This window comes from Oryzias latipes, chromosome 6 (assembly GCF_002234675.1).
Source record: "Oryzias latipes chromosome 6, ASM223467v1".
In the NCBI taxonomy this organism is placed as follows: Eukaryota; Metazoa; Chordata; class Actinopteri; order Beloniformes; family Adrianichthyidae; genus Oryzias; species Oryzias latipes.
In genome coordinates this window covers 11,509,369-11,533,211 of record NC_019864.2, presented here as the reverse complement: position 1 = coordinate 11,533,211, position 23,843 = coordinate 11,509,369, and the positions used below count along the sequence as shown (strand labels likewise).

At 39.4% G+C, this 23,843-nt stretch overlaps 1 protein-coding gene across 1 annotated transcript in view; it reads left to right on the top strand.

Annotated features, from left to right (window-relative positions):
- LOC101166715 (potassium voltage-gated channel subfamily KQT member 1-like) overlaps positions 1 to 23,843 on the top strand; it is a 202,178-nt gene that overhangs the window by 120,817 nt on the left and 57,518 nt on the right. The window contains exons 15-18 of the mRNA XM_011475895.3: positions 9,946 to 10,021; positions 10,769 to 10,863; positions 11,332 to 11,372; positions 12,124 to 12,185. Of these exons, the coding sequence (XP_011474197.1) occupies positions 9,946 to 10,021; positions 10,769 to 10,863; positions 11,332 to 11,372; positions 12,124 to 12,185 (274 nt within the window). The remainder of the gene's footprint in view (positions 1 to 9,945; positions 10,022 to 10,768; positions 10,864 to 11,331; positions 11,373 to 12,123; positions 12,186 to 23,843) is intronic.

The window sequence follows — 23,843 nt, the reverse complement described above, 5'->3', positions numbered from 1 at the left end:
TGGTAATGTCTGTTCCAAAAGACCGGATATGAGTTAGCGTAACTACGCTAGACTTGTTAACCCTGGGTTAATGCGCCTGCACGACAATAAAGGCATTCTCAATTGATAGCCGATTTCTGGAGTCACGTGAAACACGTGAAGAAAAATAAAGATATACATAACCTCCGGAGTCGGAGGTTTTAATGACGGCGTATGAAGATTATACATCCATCAAAAAAGTAATACGGCTGCATCAGCAAAAGAAAGAGTTTCTGCTTGGATAAAAAGAACGGACAAAGTAAACGCACCAGTTCCTATCTCATTTGCATTTTCATTATATATATATATATATAACTTATCCAACCTAAATGAATACTTTAATTGGTAACAAGTAGTTGAGTTAAATTCATTCAACCTAATTTTTTACGTCTATTCAATTCAATAATTGTTTTTAGTTTAGTTTAGTTTAGATGACTTTATTAATCCCACAATGGGGAAATTCATTTATCTGTTGTAGCAACAACTACATTCAGAAATAACATGAAAAAAGGACATAAAAATGACATTCATATTAAATAAATACATAAATATTAATTAAATACAGCTGTGAAAGTGTAAAACACATGTAAAAAACATGTGATCCACTGCAAACATGTGATCAACTGTAACTCAACTGTAACTTTTACAACTCAAATTTAAATTTTATCAAACTAAATGTCATATTTCTCCAATTCAGTTAAATATAATAAATAATATAGTTAGATATTCTCATTTAATAACATTAAAATTAATGATTCAGTGTGGACTAGCAATAGGAATTTGTGATTAATTTATCACAACTCTGGCTCTGGCTTTAATTCTTACAACTTTTAGGAGCAGGAGGAGTGCTAAATAATCGCATCATCCTCTCCCTCCCTCTCACTCATGGTGCAGAAAGAATTAAACATAACAAACAGGACAAATAACTCGGCAAAACACAGTAAAATAGCTAAACAACTAAACACATTTGGACAAAAACCCACACTTAAACCCAAGTCTGTCCAGACAGGCAAAGGGAATGGTATCCCACAATTCCTTGTGCTGCCAATCTAACAGCAGCACCAAAGTTACACCTACTTAATTAAATTTTTGGAATACCCCCCTGATAAACCAAATTCATTTGTCACTCCTAAATCGGAGGCCCTAATTGGTCAAAGTCTGATCTGGTTTAGCTAGGAACAATGTGTGTTCAATGGCACACGTTTTGCATTTAGACCCCAAAAACAGTCATAAAAACCGGTGTAGCTATTCGTGAACGTGAATTTTGAACATGGAAGCCTAAAGCGCATACATAAGTGTGTTTAATTAGACTTTTCATTGGACCTGGTTGCTTGATATTGCAGAGGGCAGTGTGAACGTAGCTTAATGTCCGTCAAAGCCAGGTTACGATGACAACAATAAGTCAGAACATTGAAGTCCAACATAAACGACTTTTTCATTTGTGCTAAATTGGGGGCATAACATAATCAAATTCTAAATATTCATAGAAAAAAGTATTTATAATGATGGCTGTTGTTTTTATGGTATGTCTGTGTAGAGATTAATTCATACAGATGTAGACTGGATGGATGGTAGATTCTATACATTCAAGAGAAAGCCTCTGGCGAAGAGATTAAATGTCCTGTAAAATTAAACAAAGACCAGCTGGCTGTCTCCTTTCATACTACTTTAAATTATTTTAAGGTACTTATTTCTAATTTTTCTTCAGCATTCCATTTCCCAGATGTCAGAGGAGCCTTCAATTTACATCACAGGCTGGCTCTTGGGCAAGCCAATGAAGTTTCCTTGAATGATAATCTCTGTATTAAAAGCCCGATTTACAAAGATCGCTGATAAAATGTACAAAATTGTGTGTTTGTGCATAAACTCCACAGGTTGTTTGTTTTTTGGTGTTCAACAAAGAGTGACAGTGCAATAAAAAAGAGGCACATTCAACAGGTCCTTGTTATCCTAGACAATCAGGTCTACAGGGTTGGTTACTGTAAAATATTTAAGCTATTTTTTAAATACAACATAGTTGGCTACAAATTTGCTCTACAAAGTTGGCTTAATAGCTGGTCGAATCAGTGATTCAATCCTGCTGCTTTTCCTGCTTTTGCATCTGGAATGAAGTCAGTTTGGACATGATGTTATTCCCAGCCTCAGGTTCTGACCTCCTAGGCAATTGGAGTGAAGTGTTAGATCTGAAAAGGGGACCATTAACTCAGAGATTTTCCAACTCCCCAATCAGGTTCACCTTAAACATTACTTACCTCCACATCCTCCACTTCAGGCAGCAACTAAAGCCTTTAACATTCAATCATTAAGTCATTCTCGCTGCTTCTCGAGTCCCCTTATTAGGAAATGGAGGAACAATCAGCCAGACGGCTTTCATACATGACAGTTCCTAAAAACATTTGTCTGCTAACAAACTCTCAGTAGAGTTTTATGCTATGGTTTTGCTTAAATAAAGCCTTTTCCAATTAGTTTATTTCTTCACATTTTCTAAGCATTTGCTTTTAACTCCTTTTGTTAAAAAAAAGTCAAACAAAAAGACATGTTCTTCTTCATGTCAGTAATGAAAAGGAGGGTGATGGCAGCATCGGGTCTCTAATTTTTTTTCATGATATTGTCTTTGTGGCTGCTCAGGCTATTTCGCTATGCTCCTCAGTAGCGTGTGCCATGTCAGGATCAACCTGCATTGGCTCAATCAAACTGTAAACATCTTATCAATCCAATTTACAGTGGGGCAAAAAAGTATTTACTATTGATTGTGTTTAATTCCACATACTCCTCTGCCCAACTGAGCAGTTCTTGGATATTGTCACTAGTCACATTTACAAGAGTTTCACTAACGTTGGGATGACAAAGCAGGCAGCTGTTGCAAGTGGTGAGAACTTTTCATATAGGATCCAATATGCAAGCAAAACGATACCTTATACCTCCTTTCATTTTTAATGCAAGACCAGCCAGGTCTCGATGGCTGGTGTTCTCCTCATAGTCAGCAAGGTGGCTGAGCAGGTCAAGGAGAGCAGGGACAACCAAACACATAGACATGGTGTCACTTTGAAGAGTTTGTGTATGTTCTGCAAATGGCAGCAGTTCTCTTAAATGTAAAATTGGTCCAAATACCTGCTCTTCTCTTTCTACCCGGTGTAGACATTTTTTATCACCTAAATCACAGAAACGCAATTCAAAAAATGTGCGTCTTCCCAGGCCGGTTAACAAAGCATGCCCGACCTCGCTGCAGGTGTTCTGATTGGACCGCTTTGCATTTGCTCCTGCCTTTCCCCACCAGCAGTTGTTATGATTGGATGTCATCATCAAAGGGCATTTTTGTTTCGGTTTTATTCGTTGACGAAAATGTAAAAATATTTTGTCAATTTTTTCGTATCTTTTCATTTTCGTTGGGGTGGGAAAAAAGGTCGTTAACGAAAACTATGACGAAAATTTTTTGTCAACGAAATTAACACTGACTCATAGTTGAGGTGCAAGGATGATGAAAATTGCAGGCCTCTCTCATCTTTTTAAGTGGGAGAACTTGCACAGTTGGTGGCTGACTAAAAACTTTTTGCCCCACATGTAGAGCAGCATGTGTGGCTGAGAAGAAAAGAGCTCATCTATTTTGATCTAGCAAGGCACCAATCAGGAAGCTTACACACATAGGTGCAAGCACATGCATCAGTGGCCTTGCTGTGCCAACAACGATTTTTTTTATTATTGCTTCCAAGCATACTGCTGTGCACCATGGAAGCACATGGTATTTGATGGTACTCTGAAAAAGAGAGGGCAGTAGGTGGTGGGGGAAAGAAGGAGAGTTGCCATTGACATCCATGAGGTCTCTTGTGCATGCATTTAAAAGAGGGGAAAACCCATTAAAGAATTGATCTAATTTTAGTCAACTGTTTAAGGAAAGGTTCAAAGCTTTGGCAGCTATTATTTGAAAATAAATCGTGTATTTGACAGGCAGCATATTAAAAAAAATGTTAGACCTCTGAGAAATTGTAACTTAAAAAAGCAAAAGAATCTGAGCGGATGTGAAAGCTCTCCAGAACTCTAGTTAGACTCTAATCCAAGGGTTTTTCTCACTTGCAAATGATCCCTGATGTGGTTCACCTTCAGCCTGTAAAGACAAAGACAATAACACCATGCATTATTAAATACAGCCTTCGCTGCATTTCCAAAAGGGTTGGAAAATGTCTAATATTAGTTTTATCCAATTCTGACCCTAAAAAAGCAGCTGTACTAGCTGCACGACCATGCTTGCACGCCCTGCTTCCCCACCCATCCATACAATGCTGTCATGCTTTGAAAGACCCTAAAAAAAAGGGCAGCTGAGTGCACTCACTTTCTTAGAAAGTAACTAAAAATGCACAGTTGTACATGACCATCACCTTTTTCTACCTGTACCGTATTTTCTGCACTATAAGACGCACTTGAAAGCCCTAATTTTTTCCTGCAGAAAAACACAATGTGCCTTATACTGTATATGGATTTATTCTGGTTGTGTTTACTGATGTCAAAGGGATTTTGAGAGGTACACGGTGCTCTCTCAAAGTATTTGGTTAGATGTTGTAAATATGACAACGCGGCTAGTGTGTAGCAGAGTCTGTCTGTGTTTTTTTGTTTTTCTTTTTACATGTTACTGACAAGGTTGAAAGTTAGTGTAGTGAAAGTAACCTTTTTTTCCAATATCAATTTTAAAATGCTTTAATGTGGCTAACCTGTAGCGGCGCTGAACTGTGTTTTTTTTTACGTGTTACTAATAAAGAAAGGAGTTTGCGCAGTCACAGTGACGTTTGTTTTAGCGGTTTCTTTCTGGTTTTTTATATGTTGCAAACAAGGTTGGGGGTCACAGATATTGTAAATACGCTAATGTGCCTGATACTTTTAACATGGCTAACATGTAGCATGTTATAAACAAGTTCTAGAGTTACTGTGAACACAGTTAATAAAGTCTGGCTGATAGACGGACTAATCTCTTACTTTTCCGTCTTGCTTAATTCCCCTTTATAATCCACCGTGCCCTATAGTCTGCAAAATAGGATACTTAATTTTCCACTTTAGTCACAATACATAGCAATATTGAAAAATGTCTTACCCCTCATTACTGAGCAAGAGCTGGTTGTTGGCTTTTTTCCCATAAAACAGGGCCTCATGCCCTTCATGCTTGTCATTGTTTGTGTGCATTTCCTCCTATAGCTTGTATAGAGGACAGGAAAAAAGGCAGCAGCCTGACGGTCCTTGATGTTCATGTTTTATAGTCCCATGTCAATGCATTGTCTGTTAAGTCCTTTTGTTGCCTCTGGGCCCAATTAAGACCTCAGACCAACTTGTTGACTCCAAATAGACCCTTGTTTGGGGAAGAGAAGGTGGAGTGTTTCCAAGTGTCAGAGACATTTGTGTGTGTGTGTGACTCTGATTTAGCTTGAGAGATTTGCCAAAAAAAAGAGCGCACACAGATGAAGACAAACACATTGGCTACGTAAAAAAAAAGTACAGACTTTTACACAAAATTTGGATTATTCATTTAGACAAAGGAGCTTTCTTCAGTGGAGAGGAACTCCTCTACTCCATCCATAGCTGCAAGAATTTAAGAGCACTTGACACCCACACATACACGCACACACACATCCAGACATCCACTATAAAACCACCTTTAAGTCAGTTATTTGAAGTGAAATAAATACAATTCCAACTAGTTAGTCAATTGTTTACTTGCTCATTCTTCAGTTTCGGCCTGGAAACGTTATCCCTGAGCTAACCAGCAATACTTGTGCAGATTCCTGAGTCTACACACTACAACACTCAATTCCAAACTATTTTTGTCGTTGTAAAAACTTTGTCTGGAGAACGTTTCTAACTCAATTTTTCTTCTTTTTAGTGTGATTACAGAAAAGGGATTATTCTGATAATCACTGTTATGAAAGTGCATTTTTTCTGAAATCTACCTCTCTTATAATGGAGCCAATAATTGCTAAATAAGTGATAAATACTGAGTTGTAATTCCTAGTGTGTGTTTATTGAGGTCACGAGTTTTATTTCACGTAATGGGACTCAAATGTACTCATGGTAGCCCTTTTATGACCTTGATCTTTATTTTGTATACATGTTTTCTGACTTTTAAATGACAGTTTAATTAAACGTTTAAACTATATGAAAGCACTAACGGTGCTGAAATATCAACAAAAGTGCATGATAAAGGTTAAATCATTATTTCTGTTCGGTTTGGTTCAGGGGTTTTATTCTGAAATAAGTACAACTAATCTTTTTCATAGACATACACATTGTATAGTATGCATTCCATTTAAACAATTTTTTGTGAAAAAAAGGTATTTTAATTTGTTTCTTTGTAAACCATCCGTGTTTTCATCTTCAAAATACAGTTCATATTTATTAGGTTTTTACTTAAGGGAATCTGTGATGTCAAATCTGCCATTCAGACACATGGTGTCTGGACGGCTTTTAAAAGCTAGATGGTCCTGCACTATATACTGGTAGTTTTTTAGTAATTAAGGAGTAGGGAGGGAATTCGGGCATGGCCTATGAGTGTGTATGGGTCTGTGATTGTGTGGCCCTCCAACAGGCTGGCAACCTGTCCGTGGTTTACCCTGTCTTCGCCCAAGAGTCACAAGGTTAGGCTCTGGCAGCCTGTGATCATGAAAGGGATACAGCAGGTTAAGAAAATGGATGGATGGATGGATGCATAGATGGATGGATGGATGCATGGATGGATGCATGGATGGATGCATGGATGGATGGAAAGACCAACTCTGAAGAAGTTTATATCTACATTAGCCATAAGAAATGTCAAGTTCTTGATTGTGCTCCGCTTTCTTTTAGGAGTTCCTTCAGTGTTCTTAGCTGTGAGCCCCTATGCTCAAACCCTAAAAGTCTGGCATTCTGGCTAAACAAATTTAGGACATCAAGTCAAGGTAATAATCTTGCTAATATGCAACAAACAGTTGTCAACTGACAAATTACAGTGGGAAATATAATATAACTTCATCAGAGTTCTCAAGTTCCTTACTAGCCGCAGCCTTTTACTCATGTGTCACATACTATTACTTAAGTATTTTTTTCTTAAGCAAAATAGCTGTCAAGAGTGTTTTGGACTCAGTGTGTCTTAAAGTGTTGTCATTTAAAATAGAAAGTGGATAAAAAGAAAACAAATGTGTCATGACATTGAGATTGGCAGGTGATCAATTTTTGATACAAAAGCCAGAAACTCACTCATAGAGGTTCTTGGCCAAGTCTGCAACATTTATGCAATAGCTCCTTTCTACGTATATGCAATATTTGTGCAACATCTGTGCCATGTCTGCTGGAAAAAGTTGCCTTTTTTTATGTGTCTCTATTGGTGCTGTCAGTTGATGTGCCTCATCAGACTTCTGTAAATGTACTGATGATGGTACAAACTCAGAGGTATAAAGTAACAACAGGTAAGCTTAGAATATTGTTTATTTTGTTTAATATTATTGATTTCAAAATGAGTTTAAATTGCAGTTGTAAAAAAAGGACTAATAAACTTGCTGAACAAGTTATGACAGCAGGAAACTACATTGGAGCCTGCTGCAGCTGACTGTGGGAGTCACCAGCTGATTCTCAAGTAAAGAAGATCATATTACAGCTAAGCTGAAGGGGTGTTCATGCCACTGGGGGGCCATTTTGGGGTCCCGGCCGCTATTTCCTGGGCCCCTCTTTTCCCACTATAGCCTAGGTGGTAGGGGGCTGGAAGGTCTTGGCTGCACCCTCATAGTTACAGTATGATTTGGGGGGCGTTGTTATAAACCACATCTCTATTTTGGATTTCTTGGTTGGTTGAATGATTGAGACGTGGCCCAGTTACCCTCTGGGTGGTCCTTGACTCCCTCTTGGGTTGGTGGTAGACAGTGCTTTGGAATGTCAGGATGTGGCAATGCCTTCCACCAAGGACAGATGGGGCATTCAGGTATATGGAAGCTTGGATCTAAAGGCTTTGGTCATGGTCTTTGTGATCCAATGTCTTCTTTCTCTCTGGATCTGTCTCTGAGTGGTCTGATTTGGACGGTTATGAGCTCCTGTTCCACGGGGGACCCTGGCTACCTGTGCTGCCTCGGTGCCTGCTGTGGGCTCTGTTTATGTCTAGGATTCACACCTTTCTTTCCACATTAAGCCTTTAACAGCAGAGCTTTAGCTCCAGTGTTGACATTCTTTTGACTATCATAACTCTTCAATTCTTGACAAAATGATTGTAATTCCAGTAGATTCTAAAGCAGAGAAAAACAGTTTTGAGCTGATACGACACACCTTACAGTAGTGAAGTGCTTATGCAATCATCGTAAATCAGCTGATTCTGTCACAGAGAAAAGCAGCTAAAAAAATGTAAAAAATGGGACGGTTTTTCTTCAGAAATGTAAAATGTAACAATATGTAGCTGATGTGTGTTTGAAGTTGTGTTTTGCTTCACGTCACATACTGCCGGTGTGTTAATCCAGAGTAATACACCAGTCTTCTAGTTGTATCTACAATTGTGCCATCGGTGATTCTGATTGGCTACAGGGTGTCAATTACGTAAGGGTTAATGGCCGACGAAGTGTGCGTTATTACTTTTTAACGCAGGCCATGGAAGCCTGAACCGTCCGACGCGATAAAAAGCCTTAAAAAGTAATACAGCACACTTCAAAGGCCATTAACCTGCTTATACCATGGTCACTTACAAAAGCAATACATATTATTGCAGTCAAGATTCGGCAAAATATATATATGCTGATCTTTCCAATGGGTTTAATAAAGCATCAGTTCAGAGAGAAAGTTCACCTCCTACCACTTGTTTTTGTCCAAATGATGAAGCAAAAGGTTGTTTTAAAGAAGCCGGCGCAGTGATACAAAACATTTAAGCTAGGTGACCGGAACTTCTTTTTTCACCGTTATCAGGTTTTAATGCACACCCAGCAGCCAATCAGAATCAAGTATTCACCCGGACCATGGCATAAAAAGTGATAATGCACAGTACACTTTCCCTTTGAAATTATACTTTGCATCACTTGACACGTGACATTTAGCACATATACAACTTTCCTCCACTGCAGCAGAGCGAGGTTGGTGCCGGCTCAACATGTCGCAATGCATAAATAGCCTGCATCTTGTGAAAAACCAAAAAAATAGCAATATTAAGCTGCTAATATTTGCTTAAACATTCATTTCTTTCGTGAGTGACCATGGTGTAAACATGATAACGCCTGCCGATATGTCCAGTATCAGAAATGAATGGACTTTGCAGTAAAAACCGACCTCTGTCACCTTTAAATCCTGATCATGGAATTGTTGCCCTTTTTTTTTCTAAGATACTACGGCCCACAAGACGATAGCTTCAGGAAGTGAAAGAAACGTATAGAGCTGTGTAGACCTCCATAAAGAAACTAACTCAAGAGGCCTTTAGGACAAAGATCGCTGTAAATGCGTGTTCATTTCACTCAATTTATTTTATGTTTAACAGTCTTCCTCCATGTCAACACAGGTTCATTGCTTTGTATTTCAGGTTTTTTGGACTTCTCTCAACTAAAACTAAATTTGGTTTTCTTCTCATTTCTTTTACACCAGGCTGCAGATTTTGGAGTTCTTATCTAAAGGGCTTCACTGTGACAAGAGGCTGAAAAATAGAACACATATTGTCTGTGTGTCCTGAAACACAGTAATGTTTATTAAGACTGAACTCTAGCATCAATTTATCCATCTTCTGTACTAACTTCACTCTGGGCGCCGCTCCAGTCCATCAGGAGAAGAAAAACAATCGTGCACTCTTGAACTCACCCTTGCGCCTTGGAATGAACCTAATCTTGCAATGTCATTTTTGTCTTTGTTTTGCAGCCTGACTTGCAGCTCCAGTTGCAAAAACATTTGTTACCACAAAATGTCCATTTTTAAGTTTAACTCTAGCCTTAATCTGTCTTCTGTTTTTGTCCACAGGTTGTCACATGCACAGAGATCGGCAGTAAAAGTGCTGCGCAGAATGCAATACTTTGTTGCAAGGAGGAAATTTCAGGTAAATAAAAAGAAAAGGGAATTCTGGGAGAAAAACACAAACAAATGAAGAGAAAGACTGATTGAGATTTAGAGAAGTGTAGTTATAAAGAAAGAGGAATTGTTTTTTTTTGGGTGGAGGGCATTCTTTTAGCTGGAGCTCTGCTGTGTAAATGTTTGTGGATGTGTGTTTGTGTGTGAAAGCCTGAAACGTCCAGGTCTTCTTGTGTTCTCCGATCACTTCGGAGTAAAACTCTTCACTATTTCAGGGAGCTTCGTTGACGTAAACAGAAGGTCGTACCTGCAGAAATTCAGATTTCCCGCTTTACATTCGATTCTCTCAATGAGTACATTTATTATTAAAAGGAAATATGTTTTTCAAAACGTTTAAAAATATAGCTCTGTTTAATAAGGTCTACATGTATGTTTATTCGCTCCAACACTTTGGTTTTTTAACCATCTCATGTTACGTTGAAAGTCCAGAGTTCATGGGGTTCGTTCGGATGCCCCTTGTATCAACGTCATACCACACAAAGCTGTGAAAGGGCCTTAACAAGATTACTCCCTACATGACCATGCACTTGTCAGTGTGCACTCACATGCGCACACACAGACACTCAAATACCAGCAGTGAGTTAACAATGAACTCTTTGCACCCAAAGGGGGTTGGGGATTTTTTTAGGGGGCTAAGCAACAGAGGTAGTGGTTGACAATGGCTTTTGTGTCCCACCATGTGTATGTTTTTCTGTGTGTGTGTGTGGATTCACAGCAAGCGAGGAAGCCCTACGATGTGCGAGACGTGATCGAGCAGTATTCCCAGGGTCACCTCAACATGATGGTTCGCATCAAGGAACTGCAGAGAAGGTGGTGCCAATAACCAAGTCGACTGTAATGCTTTTATTTTTTTGTCCCTTATTCGTCTTGGTACTGTCCAAAACGTTTTGTACCTAATGAGAGTTATATTTCATTCTTTCTTTGTACAAATATATTTATTGACTTTAAAACAAACCGGGGATTTTCCATTGCTACTATTTCCAAGCCTAGCGGCTCACCTCTCTCAAGTGCAGACAGCAAATTTTGTTGCACTCAGTTGCGTGTGGTAATGGTGTGACTTCAACTTTAACTCTTTCATCTGCTTTCATTAGACAGATTTTCTTACACCTCAGAAAGGTCATCAGTTACAAAGTAAAAAATCTTTATAATTGGCTTATGATTCATAAATGTATTTCTTTTATGTTTCTGTTTTTTAGTGGTTAGCCTCGTTTTCTCATTAGCTTATTATTCAACTGATTTTCTGTTTATTTATTTTTTTATATATATTTCTGTTTGTAGGCTGGATGGCACTCTGGGGAAACCAGGAATGTTTCTTCCAGGTGAATAGCAGTTCAACACAACAGTATCTCTCATGACCCCAGGTTGTTGTGCTGCATTTGTACTTTACGTGTGACGCCATGTTCACACTGGGCTCAGCAACACACGTTCAAGCGACCACTTCCAATTAAAAGTATATGTTAGCGCACATAATTGTGTGTTTCGGGCTTCCACGTTTAAAACTCCTGTGTTCACACGTCGCTATTCAAGTTTTAAGCCACTAAATGTGCATTGACAGCTAAACAGTTGAGCTTTGACGAATTAGGGATTTGGATTAGCGACGTTTGGATGGCGTCCTTTTTCATTCATGGAAAGAGCCAATCATTTAAAAATTGATCATGGAGGAAGAAATAAGTAATTGTGGTTTCTTCCTAGCCAGAGTTATATGAGACAGTCTTTCATATTTCGGAAAAGAGCTGTGAGAGAAAAAGCCTGGAGCAAGATTGCAAGAGCTGCACCGCTTCAACATCCACCACCAAACGTCTTCCGACAGTGAAAACATCCGCTATTATCAGGAAGCGACAGTCCAGTGTGAACACCATATACTAAAAGCATGTTGAAGAACTCGTGTTTAAAGACTTGCGTTCACCATGTTCAGAAAAGACTTTCTAAATTTAAAGGATAGTTTAAATCCATGTAGAAAAGGTCGTTGCTGTTTCTTATACCTTGAACCATAAAAAAGTCCTTACACTATTGACTGTTACTTATCAAAGATCTTTGTGTGTATTCATCTTTGTCATTTTTGTTTCCTAGGAAAGGGGGAAGATAAAGAGTACCACACTATAGGAGCCCAAATGATCAGACTAGAAGAGAAGGTAGGCACGCTCCAGTTTGTGGGTGTTTTTAGATGAGTTGATGAGATTAGCAGAGTTGCTCAGAAGCAAAGGTGTGCATATTTCACTGCACAGCTGTTTTTGTGCGTGTGTGTGTAAGTGTGACTTTGCCCGTGTCAATCAGTATCAGATGGTGCATGAGACGAGATCTTTGGATAACTTCCACTGTGGCTTTTTTTGCTCACTCACTCAAGCATATACATACGGTACCCTCTACAAACATTGATTCAAAAATAGGCTAACTTTTTGTATGATTTTTTTATATAATTTTAGACTGTCAATGCCTAGTGTCATTTTACAATGGTTTATTTCCTTAAAATGGAATGTTAACGTCCTGGAAGGGACTGAAGGGAAAAGTTGTTTTGCGGTAAAGCATCGCTGTAAAACATCCACTGTGTTAAAACCTACAGGCATGATTTACTGCATTCTGTGATAATGATTTAATCCCAAAGATGATCTTAATGATACTAGTTGGTAAAAAAAAAGAGTGGGGTGGGGTTGCTTTGCACCAACAGTTCCGCCCACAATACAGAGGTGAATTTCTAAGAAACTCTGCAGAAACTATGCCTTATAAACGACACCAATGTTTTAATTTGAGCTCAAAACAGCAAAATCAAGACCACTGGGAAAACTTTTAAAATAGATCAAAAGATGATCAGAGTCAGTTTCTAATTGTTTTTTTGTTTTGTTTTTTGGTTTCAAAGAATAATTTATAGATATGTCTGAATTTTGCAGCACTTTTTTTTCCTTATTCCCAAATCAGAAAAACAAAAAATACTGCTTCAGGAATTTTATCTGTTGTTCGTCAGAGTAGTAGTTATTTGGCACACTTGTTGTTACCGTTTCCTTTTTTGTCAGAAAACGTGTGTTTTGAATTGAGTTCCAATTTTCATGTGAACTTGCTCTGGCATGAAAACAGCTCCTATACAATAGAACAATGGATTCCACTGCCACTTGTTCCCCATTTAAGTGAGCCAACGCAGGATTTCCCTCACTTGCCCGAATATTTACCTTGTGATCTCGACGCGCTCATTAATGCTGCAGTTCTTGAATGCTTGCATGTGTTGGTCGTTTTCAGACCTCTTTGTTTTGGAGAAAGGGTCAGTGATCCTCAACCAAAGATTTCTAAGGTCAAAACCCCTCCCCAAAGACATTTTAGTCTTAGGTACAGGTGATTTCATTCAATAAACAGTGGTAAAAAGCGTTAACAACCTTATTCTTATTTTCACCCAGAATCCCTGCATTGTTTTAAGTAGAGTAAAATATCCCATCCCTGCCCAATCACTTGTTTTTTATTGTCAAAACCAGTTTTTTAGCGATGCAAAACACTGAAAAATAAGACATGCCTGCCATCCAGAGCCATCAGTCCTTCCTACTATAATTACTACTTGCTACAGTACACCCCCCCTGCCCTGATGAAAGTGGCTCTTTTTTTTCTTGTTTTGATGGTCCTTGTAAAGCTGAACACCTGTTGCATGGTGTGGGGGCTTCCTTTTGCCCTGGTTAACAGGTGGACGAACCCACTGGCCCTGTATCCGTTTACATTCGCCACAAAATGGATCATGTTTTCATCCAGAGGTCTATAGTTGTACTTCTGAACCCTTGGCTCTTTTGCTGGTTGTTATTGTTGCAATGATTTAAAATTAGGGATCAACAGTTGTTGATGGTTATTAGTAAGTGATTGCTGTTTTGAGTAAGTCCCGTTGTTGGATTCTCCTTAAAACTTTGATTCTGTCCCACAGGACAGCATTAATCAAGACCCTAAACACATTTTTGGGAGGCAAAGCCTTTCTGGTGAAATTCACATGATAGAAAGAGGTGACCTTAGTTTTTAACGTCTTTTTTTGCATTTTGACAAACAATTTTTTATACCCTAATTAAAGTAGGTTGTAAGCTTTCGTGTGCCTGTCGCAAGTCTGTTGTCTTAGTAAGGGCATCAGACCTAAAACTAAAGCCAAATCATGTTGAACATAAACAGAACTTTCATTCAGGATCGGTGGTGGTCCGGGTTGACAACAACCACTGCTGCTGCTGTTGACCTAAGACGGCAGAAAAGTGGACATCCTTTGTGTTCAAGATGGAAAGGGAACAACGCTTACAGATTGGTGTAAATGGAAATACAGGGGAAAATAGAGTGTTCTAAGAATGTTCTGGAGGAGAAAAGAGTGCCAGATAAGATGATGAATGTGATAAAGGAAGTTGTCAGTGGTTATGCCACCCAGGTAGGAGGTGAGCAAGAAAAGGGGAAATTCTGGAGGGGGATGAGGTGATCAAGGAAATCTCCAGATATCCCTAGACTAAAGCAGCATAGAGTTGATGAGGAAGTAAATTTGGTGTTCAGATTGGGTGGACTTTGCCAAGAAGATGGTAAAGGTGCTGGTGAACACGTTTTTCCAGAACAAAAAAAGAGGCATTGGGTGACATACAGGAGTGGAGGAAGGAGCACACAAATTGATCAAATCTTGTGCAGACACTGCAATCTGATCAAGAACAGCGACTCCAAAGTGATGGCTGAGGAGTGTAGCCAGACAGCATAGAATGGTGGTGTGTAAGATTACTCTGGTGATGAAGAAGATGAAAAGGACAATGGCAGAAAGAAGACGGAGTGATGGAAGTTGAAAAAGGGGGAGTGCTTTGTGTCTTTAAGTTAAAACAGGCTTTTGGAGATCAGGAGGTTCTTCCAGATGACTGGACAGCTACAGCCAAAGTGATCAGGGAGACTGGGAGGAAGGTACTTGGTGTTTTAATGAAGAAAGCAGATAAGGAGATTCGGTGGTGGAACAAATAAGTTTAGGAGTATTTTAAAAGAAAAAAAAGGAGAAGAGAAACTAAGATGGAAAGGATGTGCAGCAGGTTACAGTGACTAATGGTGCCCCTTTTTAAGAAGAAGGGAGACATGCAGAGTTGTGGAAGCTACAGATGAATAAAGCTGATGAGTCACACAATGAAGTTACGAGAAACAGTAGTGGAAGCTAGACTGAGGCCATAAGTGAGCATTTATAAGAAACAGTGTGGTTTCATGCCAGGGAAGAGCACTACAGATGCAGTGTTTGCTTTGAGGATGATTCCGGAAAAGGATAGAGAAAGTCAGAAGGAGCTTCATTGCGCCTTGGAAGATCTAGAATGTGACGGGAATGAGGAAGTTTTATCTGGACTGGGGACTGGTACACTCAGACTGATTAAACATTGACCAATCAGAGACTTGGAATGGATATGATTTATCTGGTGAACCCACATATGGCGAGCAGCCTGACAACACCTGTGTTTGTTTTTCAAATAAAGATAAACCAAGGTCACTCTCCTGATAAGATGGTAATCCATATGTGCCATTGCAAGGATGCCAGCAATGAATTGAACAATTTCCGTTATAAGCCCAAATTGCGAAATTTGCACTACTTCAACATTTTGAACCAAGTGTTTTCCAACTGTGGGTGGCGGACATGAGCTAATAAACAGTAGAAAAAGAAAAAGCCTCTCCCTGCCTGTCCAGTGTGAACCCCATGGGCTAAATGTGCGTTCTTGAACGCTCGTCAATGCCTGCGTGTTTTCAACACTGACACCAACCTCAACCGTTGGCAAGGCGCAATGTAGAGTTCAGTGTCTTGCCCAAGGACGCTTCAACATGGTCGGGCGAGGCAGGAACCCAAGCTATGATACTCCAAAAAAGGTGGACTGCTCTACCTCTGCACCACAAGAACAAGGCCCAAGATGACAAGAACCAAGAAATAAAACAGACGGGCCAAAGGGCTTCAATCCTCACAAAAAGTGGTAATATTAAATGTTAGGGGGAGGGGATTCCAAGTAAAAAAAACAAGAAAGTTTTTATGTGAATTTAAACACAAAGTAATAAATCATCAAGTTCTTTCATTAAATCAATCCCTGAGAAAAGAAACCGCAGTATTATAAAAACAGAGCGACATTTAATTATAATCAGCTTATGTAAAATTCATGAAGTATCATTTAGAACACAAAGACTGTCATTTGTCATTTTGATGAAATTAACATGGGCAGTAAAACCAACAAAAAATTAGCTGAATTTATAAAATCTTTGAGTTGCACTACTTTTTGCATGCTGTTCAAAATAGAAGAGTTACTGAAAGCAAAATGTGACTCAGTTGAACACATTTCAAAGCCATTTCTTTCCATACATTATTCATGAACTCTTCACCTAGATCCTGTTACATTTCATTTCTCCACGTTGTTGTACACCCTCTGGCTCTGGTCGAGTAAAGACGAACTGATCGCTTGTCTGCGTATTGTCAGTAAATCACTTTTAGATGAATTTATCTTCAGCAGACTGAATGAGGATACAGCCATTGTGCATCCTGTACAGCTTAGACAGTGATTTATCGCGCACGGACAAAGAGTCGCATAGATCTGCACAGATACACTCAGACACCAGCACGGAGTTGATTAATCACCAATGTGTCTTTCCCCCTACTCCCGAGAATGAATTCTCTAAAAGTTACTTGGAAACGTAGACGGATGGCACTCCGGCAGTGGGTTACAGATGTCAGGAGCACTTGATGAAAAATGTCTAAATGACAAGCTCTGGATGTGGCCTGTCACTGCAAGCTTGAGGGTAAAATCAACTTGGCTTAAGATTGACTTTTTAAACTAAAAAATAAACACTTCTCATTGCAGTATATTTTATAGACATGAATGTGTCTAATTTACAAAAATGTTTGGGGTAAAATGTTTTTTTTTCTTAATTAAATGTTTAAAAACACAATTATATAATATGATCTTCCCATCTTTACTCTTAAAAACAAACAAACAGATAGGCTCATTGTAAAATGTTCCAGCAGGAGCATTGTAAATCTTAAAATAATATTTTATAGATTAAAAAAAATGTGGTTTAATTTCAGTATCCAAGAAAAACTGAAGTATCCCCTGCAGACCTGCAGAGACTAGTCTCTGCATGAGACATCATTCACTGTTTATGACTCTCCGAGCACACTGGGTTGAGCTGAGATCACACTCTGAGGGTTACCTCACCTGGCAATATTAGGGCAGTTCTGCTGTGCCGTGCACGCCACATTTATATCACATAGATCTAGAATGAGGTGCGCACGGAAGAAACTGAGCACTGACCCTAATAGCATCTCAATTAGGTAAGTATGTTGTAAATTACAGCAAGGCCAAATACTGCGAATACTTGAGGGTCGAGACAGAAAGTCGTGTTTGCTGGGAGTCCATCTGTAAGGCATTTAGGGCCCCACGTCTCTGAAAGCACGGCTCTAAGGGGGGCAGGAGTGTGCGTGCTTGTGTGTGTGTGTGTGTGTGTGTGTGTGAGTGTGTTTTGACTGGTTAGGTACAGAGGCCTTACAAGACAAGAGTCTGCTGCTGTAAACAAACATGTGCATGCACGCTAGTAAAACCGTATGCATGACAATATTCAAGCACACTCCAATGCATAACGTAAGAGAATACACTTTTTCACCATTTCATTTTAGGCATTAACGGTTTGAAAAAATGGGAATTGTATGAATTCTTTGATTGCGTAAGATATAATTGCAATAACAGAGTGTAAAACACTAATTCAATTATGATTCTACAATGTCACTTTTTTATAAATAAGTTTGAAAAGGTTTATCTATAATTTGAAGATTTTTTAGATAATTCCACGATTTAAGAAAAGTTTTTTTATTTTTTTATTTTTTATTTTATTTAGAGAAACAATAAAAAAATTATTTAAACAGGCATTTTCTTTTTCAAGGCCATAGAAAAAGACTGGATATAAGAACTGGACTAAGTCACCCATTCCTACTCGCGTTCCAAATAGGAAGTACCTGCTGGTTCCAAGAAGCCAAGAAGCTTAAGACTTCCATCAAGAAATAAACAGCTATTACTAAGTCATTCTATTTGTCAGAATAACCATTTATGCTCTGATATCTTTTTTTTTTTACCATGTTCTTGCTAATCCTTTTTTTTTACGATATTTTTTCTTTATTGCAAGTTGTTCAAGTTATTCAAGATCAAAATTGATCATGGAGGAGAAAGGAATAATTGTGGTTTGTTCCCTTGAATTCTGTGACACCGAGTCTTCAGTAAATGGAAATAGAGCTGAGAAAGATTTTGGGGGGAGATGTTGGAGATTTGCACCAACACTTTGCATCAAGTCTCTTCCAACTGTAGGTGACAGATATGCGCTAGTAAACAATAGAAAACAAAGAAGAAGCCTCTCTCTGCTCGTCCAGTGTGAACACCATGGGCTAAACACACAGGAATGCTGTTTAGCGTGTTCTTGTACGCACATCGCATGCCCGGTGTAAATGTAAGATAATGGTGACCGGCCACACAAACCTTGCTCTTCCATACCCTTCTTCTGGGCTATTGTTGTCACTCACCACTGTTCCACCATCCCACCACTTTTTTTTTCCATCTCTTTTTTTTCTGTGCACATTTGGACTCTCACTGAAACTCCCCTTTGGTCCTGTTCCATTCACAGCACCTCTCTGCCCTGAGAGCACCCTGACTGTTTAGCAGTGTTTGATAGATATTTGTGTGTGTGCATGTTTGGCTACTACGTGCTCCGCAGGGAGCTGGACAGACCAGACTGGTCTAAACAAAGAGAGGAAACTTGGCAAAGGAAGCGTACGCACACAGACAGACTTACACACAGTTATGTTGCAGAGACCGTGTGGACAGCACTCACAGAGTCTCCCTGCATGTCTGGACTTGGTTCTGGATAAGTGCATGACACAACAACCCTGCATACAGTTTCTATTGTTTACCGTTTTTGATTTTATCTAGCTTGTTGAGTTTCCTCCTACAAATATGTCTTAGAGTGAGTCTCCAAAGTCTCAAAGCTGCACTCCAAAAACAGGGCACCTAGAAAAAGGTCCAAAATTCTAAGAATAAAAAAAAAGGTTATTTTTTACCAATGGGGTAAGAAAAATGGCCTTACCAAGAATTATTATGTTAAGAAAAATATACTAGCCACTATAACATATTTTCTTAGATTATTTTGACAATAAAGAACTTTCTTAAGAAGATAATTTTTCTCACAAGACAGAAATTCTAATTACTTTCTTAAGATTCAGATTTTGCAGTGTCTGCAGATGTGCTCCCTCAGCTCGGTTGCAGTCGTGAACAACTTTTATTATTCTTACAAGGAGTTTATTATAATTCCTCTACTCAATCATTCTCCAGTGTTAAGACTCAAACACACCAAACAGGGGGTGCAGTGGCATCAGCTATTTGGTAATCGAGTAACAGAGTTTCTAATTGTAGCAAGAGAAGTAAAGAGCCTTCAAAATGCATTTAAATTGCTTTTCTTTTCTGCATTGGCTCATACCTGTAACCCGGTGAAGGCAGCTAAGGGGTCAGTAGCTGTGATTACATGTTAAAATTGTTTTGATCGGATCAGAAATCGGATTAGAATTGAACTGTGAACATGGGCTCAGAAAAACTTTGTCCGATTATAACAAACATTTACATTTATTTAATGATTTATTTTTCGGTCGCAATAAATCATTTTGACACGCGCAGAACTCTTTAAAATACCGGAAACGACCATAGAAGAAGAAATAGTGAGTTCAGTTGTAAACAAACAAAGCTGCGGCATCGAGCGAGACGATTTTCTAATCGTACTTTTATTATTGTTATGATTATTTTTAAATGCCTGTTTGCTCATAATTTTCTAAATATGTGCAGCCAGGGTTTCATTTTTGGCCAAACGGACCCGCAAGAAGGGTTAGCCATGGATGAACTTAAGAAATTCTTGCAGGCAATGTCACAATGTCCATCTTGGCTGCATGTAAATATGTGGGAAGAACATCAGTCTTTATTTTTTCTGGACACGATTGGAAACACAAATTCACGTGATTGTTTACATGGGGACTCAGGACCATGCAGAGCTGCATTACTGCACTCAAAAGCCGCCTCCACCAGCTCACACTCCATCCCAAAGCCGCTCTTCTGCTTAGAGTGCGGCAGCTCTCTCACGCAGAGCAGCCGGACGGACTGTAGTCCGAGGCCTTCTCTGGAGAGTGCACCGTGACAAAGCACCCTCCCCTGCCTGCAGGCACAAAGCTACAAGTTCTGCTTCTGTTCTTAGATACACGGTTTGGTCGCACGGAGACGCTGGCCGGTCCCATTCGCGCTCCAAAGCTATCTCTGGAGCGCCACACTATCTACACATGATGTAAAACCAGAGCAGTGGTGACAAACTATCGGAATAAACTGTCGGATTGACAATCTGCATAACCCAACTATCTCGATCGTAAAGAAATTTTGATCCGAACGAATCTGATCGGGGCAGAGTATTCGGAACGGTGTGTTTACATGATGCATTTTTCTTCTGATCAGGCGTTCTTTATGTAACCACAGCTAGTGTTATCGCTCAGTCACTTTGGCACACAATTGAGCCAAGAATGGAACCAACATCCTTCAGAAGAAGAAACTGCCACACCCCGTGGGGCGAACACAGAATTTATTCTACCTCTCTGCCTCAGTCTAAACCATGAAATTTAGAAAAACAAGCCATCCGTCTAAATCCTACAGTAATACATTTAATTTTTTAAACACACATGTTACTATAGATTACCTTTTGATCTCACATGTTTGGTTGAATAGACAGATCTCAATACCACTGCACTTCAGTGAAGCCACTCAGTGTGACCAGACTGTGTTTCTGAAGACTGAGCATTAATTCTTTTCATTAAAGACCCACTCCAATGAAAATGGTGTTTTTTGGTGTTTTTAACATCTTCTTGCTGCTTTTTTCTGATAAAAAGAGGACGAGTATAAAGAAAATTAAGCTTAAAATTCCATATCTGAATATTTCTTTACTCAAATTGTTGTGAATCAGGAGCAGACGAAAAAATGCTTGTATTTTTTTGTAGAAACCATGATGCTCCCTGCTCCCCTCCATTCTGATGCATCCACTTGTAGAGGACTAGATCCATGTAGGTATTAGTTGTCCTTGTCTGAGTAAAATGTATGCGGTGGCTGTGTGACACGGCCTTTAGTAAGAAGGGATCACATTGACCTTAACTAGGATGACCCACTCTGCATCAGTGGCAACAAAGGTCAAGAGTCATAAACTTAAGAAAATCCCATCATTGATGGTTGTAAAATAGTTTCTCATGGGTTGTTAAGGTAGTGGAGTATTTTGTGGTGTGATGAACATGTTGTATTGTTTTTTGCCTTCTTATTAGTGCTTCATGGTCACACCCACATGTCCGCAGACAACCCCTTCTGAGGTTATTTTACACACTATTTTTGGCTTTTCTCTCAGACTTTCTTCGGCATCAAGCAAAAGCGGCTCTCTCACATCAACACTTCCCACCATTGATGTGGTGTCCTGGTGGCTTTTTGAAGTCCGCAGTCTGCAAAGGGTCTTGGCGTGCCGCTGGGAGAGTGATAGTGCAGCAGAAGCAGTGTGCTGTTTGTAGAGCAGCCCAGCATTAAATCATGTTTCGGCTGTGCGTTGGAGATGAAGCCCCTGGCAGCTCCCAGACGGCCTTTGGCTTTGCCTCCCCTCTCCAAGCGCCACTCTCTAATTTCAGGGCCTGGACTCTGCCTACAACTGTGTCTTTACCACATTCCCACAAACCAGAGACGGACAGTCTGCCTGCATGTCTGGGTGCTTGCCCGCCATCTCCCAGTCTCTCTGACTTTCCATCCCTCCCTGTTGTTGTTTCTTTTTATCTTTCTCTTTTTTTTTTGCCTGCTGTCCCAAACCTTTTCTGTGGATCTTGGTCTGTCGTTCCCAAAGTTTGCCCTCTTTCTTCATGTCTGGTTCCGTGCTTTGGGGATTACAGCTCTGCAGTCTCACTGGCAGTATCTAAATCATGTAACACTGCCACTGTCTCTTGTCAGTGGTTTCACTCCAGCCTCCGTCTGCATATCTATAGCTCCCAGTACGAGCCCTCTCATTGGTTGTAAATGCCCCTTTCACGTTTTCCGTTTAATTGCCCCCCTTTCACCGAGCCGGGGGACACATTTTTTTGCCTACGGGTTTTACTGTCTTGGCCCAATATCCGAGCTACTTTGGGTCGCGCCACTAATATACTTCCACACAGACCAGTTCATAACGAGCTCGAAGGTGTGAGCTTACTTTAGCAGGTTTTGATTGGGTCATGAAGCAGGGGTCTGAGTTTTATAGGAACGTGTAGTCCCTCTAAAATCCAGTGCACAGAAACCCTGGTGCCACCTTCCTTTTTCAGCGCTGTTAAATCATCCACTGCATGGAACCATAAACCAGCTGTGAATAATGCCAAGCAGTATAAATTACACCAGAGGCCGTGGGTGTAAATGTCACTGCTGTTAAGTCAAATTTGTGCTCAGGAAACATATAATGGGCAATATGTGTTTGTTTATTATTTAGGTGATATTGTTGGTGGTTGGGGCTCGGGTAGATTTGTTGAGATTAAATTCAGAATTCTACAAAAATGATAAAATTCTGGAATTGAAGTTTACACTTTTCAGGGAATATTATAATATGTTTAATATTTTATTTAATATAATATATTTAAATACTAAAATTTGGATTAAAGGCAAATATATGAGGTGCAAGTAAAAATTCTTAGTTGTATATTTAAAAGATTTCCTGAAAATGTTCAAAACATTCCGTTTACTTGTGTAAAAGTAAAAGTAATGTAAATATTCTGATTTCTGTTCCTGAGCGTTTTCTGAAGAAGTCACCACCGGTACCGGTCCCTGGGACAGTTGGTACCGGGCCACAGAGAAAAATAATTGTGATCATTTTATTTGAGATCTGATTCAGAAAGAAGTTTTATTTTGAAAAAACGAATGGATATTCCCCACCACATCCGACTCATTTTTGATGCATGTCAAGTCGCTCGGTCACGTGTTGAAAATCCTAAAACAGCTGTGCGACCGCTAAATTTGACCCTCAAGTTAGCAGAGTCAACAAAACAAAAAAACGTATTAGACAGTTTCTTTTTGCAGAAAGAGCCAGTACAGAAATAAAAGAGTCGTCGACTTCAAAATAAAAGAAAGCTGCTTTTAACAGACAAAAACCAGGAGTTTTTACTCCAGATAGGACTTTATTGTGACAGTTGTTTCCGCACACCATAATAATAATGTAGTATTTACTAACCAGTTGTCTAAATTTACAAGGACGCAGATAATAAAGTTGCTTAGAAACGTAGTGAATGTTGTTTTTATACTTATCTGTCGCAACTTAAAAGTCGGACAAGACTGAAGTCTGGACACGATTTTTATAGCTTCCACTTTGACAGGTATGGGTTAAGTGAAAATCTCTATCATATTTTAAAGGTTCCTACACAAAATCTAGTATACGTATAGAGTTTAAATCAGCTGCAGTTATTTTACAGAGGATGATGATACATTTTATCCTCAAAAGTTAAGGGAAACTGGGAGCTAAATTAAAAAAAACGTCAGCCTAGGACAGGTCGGTCGGTTAAAAAAAGGTTGCGTGGCCTGACAAAGTTGGGCGGCCACAGTAGCAGAAAAAAAGTTTTTGTCCAGCCAGTAAAATGACCCTGTCTTGATGCTGAGTCATATATTCCTAACATCTTTTTTTTTAGCAAATAACACATATCAACCTTTATATATAGTTTGTCCCGCATATGACCCCATGCAGAAAATCATGTTGACATGGCGGTGACCTATGGGGTTATGAGCTCCCTGAGAATGTGACGGGAT